This window comes from Oncorhynchus mykiss, chromosome 12 (genome assembly GCF_013265735.2).
Source record: "Oncorhynchus mykiss isolate Arlee chromosome 12, USDA_OmykA_1.1, whole genome shotgun sequence".
Lineage (NCBI taxonomy): Eukaryota > Metazoa > Chordata > Actinopteri > Salmoniformes > Salmonidae > Oncorhynchus > Oncorhynchus mykiss.
The window spans coordinates 49,131,556-49,142,858 of NC_048576.1; the positions used below are offsets into that span (position 1 = coordinate 49,131,556).

At 45.5% G+C, this 11,303-nt stretch overlaps 1 protein-coding gene across 1 annotated transcript in view; it reads left to right on the forward strand.

Annotated features, from left to right (window-relative positions):
* Positions 1 to 9,531, forward strand: part of LOC110537711 (dapper homolog 3) — a 28,759-nt gene extending 19,228 nt beyond the window's left edge. Inside the window, exons 3-4 of the mRNA XM_021623991.2 lie at positions 2,941 to 3,069; positions 6,942 to 9,531. Of these exons, the coding sequence (XP_021479666.2) occupies positions 2,941 to 3,069; positions 6,942 to 8,659 (1,847 nt within the window). The 3' untranslated portion in view covers positions 8,660 to 9,531. The remainder of the gene's footprint in view (positions 1 to 2,940; positions 3,070 to 6,941) is intronic.
* The last annotated feature ends 1,772 nt before the right edge of the window (positions 9,532 to 11,303 follow it).

The window sequence follows — 11,303 nt, forward strand, 5'->3', positions numbered from 1 at the left end:
ATGTATGGTAGTGAGTGAGTAAGTAAGTCAAGGTACTATTCACACATAGCGGGGATAGGCCTAACCATGAGCCTGCTCTAGTTCCAACCCTCCATGCTCTAGTTCCATCTGAGCACGTCACCATCTGATGCTGAGGCAGAGAGAGAGATTACCAAGGCCCATCTAGTTTCTGTCCTCGGCTCAGAGGCTGACATCATTATATGAGGTAGTTTGGTAGCCTGGCAGCAACAAAAGCAGGCAGACACGTCTGCTCTATTTTAGAATGGTAACTTAAATTACCCCACAGTGGGCCTATTACTGCTCCATATAGCTATCTCACCCCTATCTCACCTCTAACTCCCCTCACTCTTACTGTATAGTACTGTATATTTCACAATAGTCCTTTTGGAGCAGTGGCGGTCGGTGTCGTTTAAGATGAGGGAGGACGATAATAATTGTTCTGACCATGGCCTTATTTCTATTACAGCATATTGGTCATTCATATTCCATTCACCCAGCTCAATGTAACATTGATTGGTTTTAGCTACTACATGAAACTCAAATTTTCCAGTTACCCATCCTTTGGGTACTACAACCTAGCCTATGAATGACATGTTGCAACTTAGGTGCACAGGTAGCGGGAAATTTGAGTAATCAAGGTGACAGACAGTGAGTGACACATTCAATACCGCCTTGCACACTCTTGCCTGCATCTAGCTGATCTAGGGTGTGATAATTTGTCAAAAGTTTCTATTGGAAAAAATGCAGGTATGTTTATCCCCGTTTCGTTCTGTTTGCTTCCGTGTAAGAACGTTTTTCAACAGAATCGGCGGTATGAATACACCCATGATCAAACGCAAACACAATTCACTGTCACAGTGGCCACATACAAACATTCTGATCACTTTGATCATTGTAGCTATAATCTTTCTCGCATTTATGCGCTCTCCTCCTCTCATCTTTTCCCTGGCTTGGACTTCAGTGCACAACACATCAGCTGTCTGTAACCAGGCGAAAAAACCTTTCCAAGCCAAACCTTCATATCATAACCGCTAACTGCTACACAGCCCACATCATTATCACCATTATTAGCTAAAGTCATAGTCAACATAGCTACTCGTAGTAAACCCGCTACAATCATGCAGTACAGTCAGTAAGCAGTGTTAGCAGTTACATGGGTGAGCCGCGGGTGGCAATAAATTAAAAAAACCAAAAGCTTACCTTGACTTGGAAGAGTTCCAGTGTTGGATAGCCATAGCGATCTAGCTAGCATCCCTCTCTGTTTGAGACGGGTGTTTGAGTAGGCTAAACTAGCTAGCTGTTTTCGCTAGCTAAGTGAAAGTGAAAAAAACATACAACAAAATATCTCTCTCCCTCTCTCTTTTGAAGAAATTAATTTGTTCAAAACTGTTCAACTATTGTCTTTCTCTCTCTTTGAGTCAGCTATTCACCACATTTTATGCACTGCGGTGCTAGCTAACGGTAGCTTATGCTTTCAGCACTAGATTCATTCTCTTATCCTTTGATTGGTTGTACACCATAATCAGTTCATGCTGCAAGAGCTCTGATAGGTTGGAGGGCGTCCTCCGGAAGTTGTCATAATTACTGTGTAAGTCTATGGAAGGGCGTGAGAACTATGAGCCTCCTAGGTTTTGCATTGAAGTCAATGTACCCAGAGGATGACGGAAACTAGCTGTCCTCCGGCAATAACATCGTGCTACCCTACAGAATGGTGCTGAGGCTACTGTAGACCTTCATTGCAAAACAATGTGGTTTAATCTATTATTTGGTGATGTGAGTGTGTTTAGTATAGTTTTATCTATAAAGGATAACTTTTTAAATATTTCACTATTTTTATTTTTATGAAATTCACTGAGGACGATGGTTCTCCCCTTCCTCCTCTGAGAAGCCTCCACTGATATTGAGGGACTGTCTAAGGCTGCGCTGCTTGTGTTCTTTGTGAATCAAAGCAGGAAACAGTTCCAAAGCCCACATTAAGTTGATAAATGCATTCAGTTTTCCGAGGGAGCATTTTTGCTGAGAGTTTAAAATGACTTGGCTTGAAGAGCTGTAAGCCGTCCAACGAAAATTTACTTTCAGCTCCAGCCGAAGATGCCAGGAGTATAAAATCCACGGCTAATATTGGGTCAATTACCTCAAAGTATGCACAGCCGGCTGGCGATTTTGAAGATTGAGGATGGCACATTGAAAAACACTTTGAGAAGCCTTGAGAGTTTAAAAAAGGAAACATTGAGAGGCATCAAATGCCTTGAGGAATGCGTAAATGACTAACCTGCCGTTCACTTTCAACATGGAAAAACTTTGGGATACAAGGCCGCAGTATATCTGCTAACAGTCCTGTCTTCATAACTGAATGTTCATCAGCTATAGTCACACACAAATAAATGTTGTGTGAGTCTTTTGAGTGGGGTTACTCTTTTGATCCAGACCTGACTACCAGCTCAACTCTCTGTTGTTGTTATTTTCGGGAAAGACAATAATAAACAAAAAAGGAAAAGCTCACTAAAAAGATTACAATTCAATCTATAGAGAGGCCAATATAAGAGGGACCCACCCGCCTACAGCTGACAAAGTTTCAAAAGTGGTAGATACAAATGAAAATGGCAGGTTCTTTCTTTTCAAATCAGTTAGTGTTCCGGTTCATAAAAAAAGTAAACAATACACTATATACATACCCAATAACTGTAGAAACAACCATCCACAGGAACTACAGACTGTTGCACTTGCATACCAGTACTCCCAAATCGTCATTTGGCTGAGACGTGAGTGGTATTGGCCCTATGTGCCTCAGTTGGTAAGAGCATGGAGGTAGCAAAGTTAAGGTTGTGTTGGTTAATTTCCCGCAGGGACCTCATACACATACGAAAAATGTATGCGTTCACTGTACTGTAAGACGCTTCAGATAAAAACATCTGTTAAATTGTATACATCTGTTTGCAGGATTCTATGAGCTGAGTGAGCACCTGTCTCCTATGGGTCTGTCTGATTCCTCTGGGTTTGGAGAGCCCTCCCCCAGCACTGCCCGAGCCATCCGCATGGTCTACGCCAACGACAGGCCCAAATCAGCCGGTAAGGGACGACACACGCACACACACACACACACACACACACACCAGTGGAGGCTGCTGAGGGGAGGACGGCTCATAATAATGGCTGGAATGGAGCAAATGGAATAGCATCAAACACATGTTTGATATAGTTGATACTGTTCCGCGTCTGCCATCACCACAAGCCCGTCCTCCCCAATTAAGGTGGCACCAACCTCCTGTGACAAACACGCCATGCAAATGCAGTACAATCAATATAGCCTACAGGCATACCTAAGCGAAGAATTCAATGGATTTTATTAGTGTTTTTTATTCAGTTTCAATAACGTCACAGTTGCTCAGCAAATGCATTTACCCAGATATAGAGCAATATCCATTTATATTCTTGGGCATCTGTTTGATTAGGTCAGACCGCATAGTTACTAAATGTATATTAGTCCACATAGACAGTACAAGATGGCAACAATGATGCCAAGCTGGCACTAAGTCCCCCACAAAGCAGCGGCCGGCAGAAGCACATTAGAGCCAGACGCCATCAGACTCAATCAGCGCTCTCAAATAGCCCAGACTATAACGAGTTCTGGACGCACGGCAAAACAAACACAAACCCATTTCTTTGGGTTGCATTAAAGCGAAGGACCTATACTAATGGATTCTCTTCTACTTGAGTTCCCCTCCGTAATTGGCTTCTAGCTATTAGATTAGGAAGATGTGCTCTTAAAGGTACACATGTTTAAGTTGTATAGTATTGCATTGTACTTTTATTTTCTGGACAATGCACTCCAATATCAAAGTTTGGCAGATGTTTTGTCAAGAAACCAGGCATGGGATGTGGACATATCTGTATCTTGGCATGAGACTACTTTTGAGGTCTGAACAAACTTTGGTTCTGGAGTGTAATGTCCATTTAAAATCAGCATCCCACATGGCATCCTTTTTCCACTATAGTACATTAAACAGGGAATAGGGTACTATTTGGGACACAATGTTTTGTATAAGGGACTTGTAAAAAAAGGGGACATCTTGTGCCCAGTGACATAGATAAATGAGGGGACTGGTTGTGCTGGTGGAGGGGTGAAAGGAGAGTCTGCTTGTTCTGGCTTTGATGTGTAATTGCATCAGTGGACTGTCCTGCCGTGATTATGTAGAGGCCTTGATTATAGTCATGGGATTTAGACATGGCTGCCGTGTGCATACTCAGTCGGAGAGAGAAAACAGAAAGAGAAAAAGACCCACTGTACCATGTTAGAGACACACACACGCACACACACACACACACACACACACACACACACACACACACACACACACACACACACACACACGCACACACACATACACAATGCCAGACATAAATCAGGATACAGGAGACAGTAATATGTTAAAGTGCAGGTTAGTTGGTCTGGCCTTGACTGTGGCTAGCTGATGTTACTTAAAGGAATGCTTCCCAGTGGGAAACAGGCAGACAAGCTTAGGGAAGACAGAGGTTGTGTCCCAAAATGGCACCCAATACCCTTTTATAGTGCATTACTTTAGTTTGACATAGAGTTGAGTAGAGCCCCGGTGTCCTACCTCAGCTGTTTATTCTATCTGTGTGTAAGGAGGATTCAACAGAACACTGTGTCTGCGCTGCTACGGGCTCTGTTGAAAAGTAGTGCACTCATTAAGTGATAATGCCCTAGAAGCCGTGGTTAGGAGGATATATTGGCACGGGTGTTGTTAGACCCGGGATGAAGTCGAGGGCATTTTATACAACAGTATACCAACATATTAAAATAATGATTGACATATTTTCATAAAAAACTTGATTTTGATTAATTTATTCATGGTATTTTCTTCCTTCCATGAAACATAGTCACCAACACAATTTAGGGTTGCTACCCAAGGCGGCTGGTCATTTTGGTTCGATTGGCATTGCTGCCAGCCAAGCCATCTGGTTGTTCATTCTATTGGCATCGTTGCCAGCCAAGCCGACTGCTCATTAGTTCTATGCGTTCTATGCCAAGCTAGCCTAGGCCCTAGCTATCTAAGCTAAATGGCTGTAGCAGATATTTAAAAAATACTTTCATTTGAAAAAAAAACCCAACAACTTTCATTTGAACTGATTTTACTCAATGAAACAATACCTTCACGTTGTTATCCCCGCAGCTGAGCGAGCTAGCTAGTTAATGTATGTTACTATGACAACCAGACCAACTTGTTGTTTGTCTTGTCCGTACACTTCCTATGATGAGGTGGAAATCAAAATGTTAACAATGTTGCAAAGGTCAGAGAGGCAGTCAGCAAGGTTGAATAACAAATGTTAGGCTTAAAGAAATGGGAAATAATGTCCAGATGCTTTTACATTTTTTTTTATTTTTTTTTTTTTACGGTGGATGAGCTCATAGGACAGTAGATTGCGCAGTGAGATGGAACAGTAAATCGGCATTTCACCATCATAGCCGGTGGTAGTTGTGAAATAGACACTGTCTGGAATGCGGTTTTAACCCATCAGCATCCAGGATTAGACCCACCCGTTGTATAAATAGGGAATACATGCGATAAAGAGATCAGTCAAACACGACCACAACAATGGAAATGCCATGGAAACGTGTGGGGAAAAAAATCCCGATTCTCATAATTTTCCCCCCACCAACATTAACCAACATTAAGGCTATTGTTTATATGTGTATTTCACCAATCAACTGCATTACAGTTACAAACGACTTTGACTACCAACACCAATTTATGTATGCTAGCTATGCTACTAGCTTATTCGAACAGGAGTTAGCATAGCAGTCACTTCTTCTAAACCTGAAAAGGTTATTCTAAATGTTAGGCAGCGAAAACAGCCAAACATCATATCCAAATCGGAGAGAGTTACCACATGGAGGACCTGCTACTATTCATCAGTCATGACTGATATCCATATTTGTTGAATGTGCGCCAATCCGGTGTCCTTCTTCTATACCCCACGGTCTGCGTTCCATTGACCTCTTTACCGCATCTATGGGGTGCCTTTTAGAACACAGCCTGTGTTCTGTCTGTAACTGTTGGCCACAATAAGCAGTGTCCGGTGTTTCTGCAGCTGTGTGTATTGTATTCACAGCTAGGGCTACATCCATGGTCCCTGGTATATGTTTGCTCATTCACATTAGTGGGTTTGTTTACCTACTTCCCACAACCTACTCTGTTTTTTTTTTTAAAAAAGGTTCCAAAAAGGTTACACAGCAGTCCACATAGGAGAACCCTTTTTTTGGTTCCAGGTAGAACCCTTTTTGGTTCTAGGGAGATCACAATTGACCGGTTGGTAACGACTATGAGGACACTCGAAGAACCCTTTTAGTTTCTAGATAGCACCTTCTTTCTCTGGAGAGTGTAAATTGAATTTAATTAAATACATTTTCTTAATCCCACGTGGGGAAATTGGATTTGTCACCAGCAAGACACATACAGCAACAACATACACGTGCATACATTGAATACACATAGACAGAGCACTGATGGATGGTGAAACAAGCACAACCCATGACATCCTTGTATTATTGTATTAGTCCCTTGGCTTAGCCAGCACCCGTGTTTTGCAAATAGTGACAAATTTGGTCAAATTCATCTGGGATAAGGGTTAAGTCTCAGTTGTGGTTAGAAACATTTGTTTACCTGCAGGGTTACAATAACATTTTAGGGGGTTTAGGTGGATCAGGTGACAAAGCTGTTTTTTTTTTTTTACAGATGCTCTCGTTCCTTTCCATAGTGCGCCAACAACCATTGATTTGTGCGTTTTTGACAGTGATTACAAAATCACGCTTTAGACGCAGCCTTAGCCTATGTCTGTGGGGTTCTCTCTATTGCTGTGTCACAATCCCAAATCTTTTTGTGTCTGATTATAACCGTGTTACTGGTTCTGTTTTCCAGGGGAATTCTTCGGGGCCAATCGGGACAGACAGCCAGAATCCGGGTCCCGCCCCACAGTCCCCCGCTCGTTCTCAGCCCCCTACCCCACCCTGGAGGGCATCGCCGAAGGGGCTAGTGAAGGGGAGGGGGAAGACGAGGCCTGGCCCTGGGACACCAGCAAAGGGCCTGGAGGAGTGCTGGAGCTGGGGGGAGATACGGTGGAGGGGGAGCCCACAGAGGAGGACTACCGCCAGGCCCAGCGTGTGGAGACCTACATCCTGGGTTTGATCCAGCGCCGTGCCTTGCCCCTCCGGCCCTGCAAGCCCCGCACCAGCCTGGGTCTGCACGAGGCCCGCACCGCCATCACCGTGGCCCGCCAAAGCAGCGTTTGCCGCAAGGAACCCGATCCTCGGCCAGCCACTGACTCCATCCCTGACCATCACTCCTACTCCAATCCCCACCACGCCACTGCTGCAGTTTCCCCCAGCAGTTACGAGCGTCCCCCTCCATCCTGGGCCTGCCGCAGCCTGGACCAGGAGCCTTTTGCAGTCATGGCCCTGGTCCCTGAGGACCCCCCTCATCACCACCACCAGCACCCCCACCCCCACTACCCCCAATCCAGGCAGACCCCCCTGGCCAACACCTGCTCTGCCTCCCTGGACTACCCCTGCAGTGAAGCTCCATCCCAGGAACCTAGCAGCAGTGAGCCCGACTCACCCCAGCAATTCCACAATGGCTACCCGGCCCTGCCCCCATCACGCTCGCCTCCCCCGCCAGACGAGCAGTTGGTCAACGCCCAGTATATCCCTGCCCAACCATTCCGGGCCACCACCACCAGGGCCTCTGCACACTCCCACAAGGGGCCCAAACCCAGCCGGGGCACCTATTATCCAGAGAGAGGCTCCCAACAGCAGCCGGCCCCACAGCAGCTGCAGCAGGCCAAGTCTAGAGCCGCTGCCAAGAAGTGTCGCTTCAGTGAAGAGAGGGAGAGGGAAAGGGAGAAGGAGAGAGAGAAAGAAAGAGACAGGGAGAGAGAGAGGGACAGGGAGCGAGAGATGGAGCGGCCGGGAGGCTCCAAGAAGCCAGGAAGACGGGCCTGCAGGTCCCAGTCAGAGAACAGTCTCAATGGGCAGAGAGGGGTCCCTGAACGCAAGTACAACACGGTGGAGAGAGACGGGGGAGGGTCAGGGAGCAGCCGCGGGAGCCAGTCCAAGGGGAAGAGGCCCCAGCCGGGCAGCGCCGGCTACCGCCGCTGGCGCTCCACCCTGGATCTCAGCCAGGACGAAGCCGAGCAGCCTCCACAGCCAACCCCAATGCCCCCAGCCGACCATGGCTCCAGGCGCATCCGCAAACCCAGGCCCCCACCTTACACCTATGTCAACCCCCTGCCCCATCATCATCCCCACCACCCCCATCTGGAGTACCTGGACCGGGATCGTACGTACCTGTGTCGGCCTGAGGAGGGCTACACGCACCCGGGGCAGGGTGAGTCTGAGTCGAGTCTGAGTGAAGCCGACACGCCAGCTTCCAGCTCGCTGTCCAGCGATTCAGACGAGAGCGGCGGTCTGGTGTGGCCCCAGCAGCTGCCCCCTCAGCTCTCCTCCCCCACGCTGCCCTCCGCCCCGGCTGGGGCCCCCCTGCAGCCCAAAGCCTTCGTCAAGATCAAGGCCTCACATGCGCTCAAAAAGAAGATCCTGCGCTTCCGCACGGGCTCCCTCAAAATCATGACCACCGTTTAGAGCGCTACCCTGCACCAGTGTGGAGAATCAGCAGTGGGGATTAAGACACTTTAGTGACTCTCGCTATACATGGTTTCCTTTAAGGAGTAGCACTGTCATTTTTGGAGAGCAGCGGATATATAAGACAGCAAACATAACTCAGTGCACTGCCTAACTGTACATGCATACATAGATTCTTTAGCTTTCAGTGCAGCCTTCACAGGCCTCAGATCTGCCAACAACTCTCCTGTACACAGAGCTGAGCCTGAGCTCTAAACTCTGATCTCTGATCAGTGCAGCTTTTTGCTGTTGCCTGAGCCCAGCCATTTGAGGTCTGAGATAATATGATTTGTGGCTTGATTTGGTGCTAGTGGTCATTTGAGTGACTGAAGTGGACACAAAACTGGGATCCAGAGATTAAGCACCCCCATCCCCCCCTTCTAAAAAGACCTTGCACCCTTTCCAAAAAAGGCCCCTTTCCCTCCCGACTAACAGAGAGTACTGTGAACATGATATGAGCCCTGTGATGTGACCTGTGTCTCAGCATCAACGTGTCTGTAGCCTAGGTTGCATTCCAGGCTGACTACATGGCAGACATTGCATTGCATCAACCAATGGATACATGCCATGTCATCAACTGCATAACGCAGTCAGGCATCAGATTGCTAAATCATAACATATGGTTAGCTGATATGTTACACACCTACAGTATCCAGGTGTTGCGAGATCAGGCACATGTCTGCAATGTAGTCTGGAAAGTGGCCCTCCTCTGCACATGCTCACCTGTGTGGTGTGGCGGACACACTCCTGTATTTATGAATGTAGTCTGTAAATAAAATGAGCTGGGACCATGGAACCTTTAGGGACCACAGCGGTCTTGTCTCTCGACCATCCGCAGTCAATGTGTGTTTTATTACATTTACATTTACATTTTACCAACTGGGCAAAAACTGGTTGAATCAATGATGTTTCCATGTCATTTCAACCCCCAAAAATCTATGTGATGACGTTGAATCAACGTGGAAAACTGATTGGATTTGCAAAAAGTCATCAACTTAAAGGAATTTTAACTTTTAACCTAAATCCAATGGCATGTGAAATGTTTTGTTGAATTCACGTTAGTTGAAAACTCAAAACTAGACGTTGAACTGATGTCAGTGTCAAGTTGGTAGTCATTTAGCGGACACTCTTATCCAAAGCGATTTCTAATTAGTGCATTCATCTTAAGATACCTAGGGGGTGGGAGGTGCCATGGGATTTATTTAAAGAGCAACTTTTTTTCTACTGTAAAAATGTAGCAAAAGTGTTATACCTGAGTATGTCACAACGTCAATGGAGGTTGGGTTTATTTCAATCTTGCCCACATGCCAACAGCTGGCAGCATACAAGGAATCATCCATTTGGAGTGAAGCTGTATGCAACCAGATTGTAATGCCCATGGTAAATGTGATTTGACTTTGGATATCACTATGGGACTAGTTAGGGAGCATTAGTAAATTACACAATGTATATGGGACAATATGTAAAAATTTCAATAGCTCCAAATTTCAATGACTTAAAAATGTCAAACCTACTATAAATTGTAGAAATATTGAAAGCAGTTAATGAGAAAAACGAATAGGTGTGCAACCTGAACATATTGTCTCATTTACATTGTGTATTTTATTGAAGGCCCCTAACTAGCCCCTGAGATAGGCTATCCAAAGTCAAACCAATGTTGCTATGGTCGCACCAGCTGGCTGAAGCTAATTGCTGAAATAATTTGGTTAACTCTTCCCACCTGCAAACACACACATGGGGCATCCACATCAAACCACACCCCAATACAAACTCACGTTTGAGTTCAATCATTGCCACTAGCGTTTCAAATCTAAAATGAGGCCAAATCAGGAACTGCAGTCATCCTTTAAGATACACTAAAGAGGCACGGTTTTGAATGTTTTCGGAAGATGGGCAGAGACTCCACTGTTCTGACATTAAGGGGAAGCTTGTTCCACAATGATGATGACCAATGTTGAATGCTACTGTCTGTGGGGTTATTCATATTTTTGTGCAAGCACAGAGAAGAGATTTTATTGGGCGAAGAGAGATAGAGTGAGAGACAGTGTTGGTAGCTTGTTAAAGCTGTGGTGCATAGTTAGTGTTATATGTTGATTTGCCCCAAGGTCTACCGCACAAAGGACATGGGCAATCACAGCAAGTTGTGACACAGCCTAGGAAAGAACCAGGGTCTGTAGTGACACCTCTAGCACCGCACTGCCTTAGACCCCTGCACCACTCGGGAGGCCAGATGCAAGGAATCAAAGAAAAACTTTTGAGGAAGAGCCATGCTGACCGATTTGAGGGGAAGAAACGAGAACCAAGATGTACATCCATCGTTTCTTTTTTATTTTATTTAACATTTTATTTAACTAGGCAAGTCAGTTAAGAACAAATTCTTATTTACAATGAACCAAGACGAACATCCATTTCAGAGCCGGGATAAAGCTACGATGGGATGAAAGACAAGCTTGCCATAATGGCTACCGATAACATGATGAATGATAATAGAGATACATGATACACGTTTAACTTCTGACAATTGAAACCATGTGGCACTTCCCTCTGACATTGTAGCCAGTCCAGTTGCTCTATCTTATTGAGATAAAACGAAAACTACAGTTCC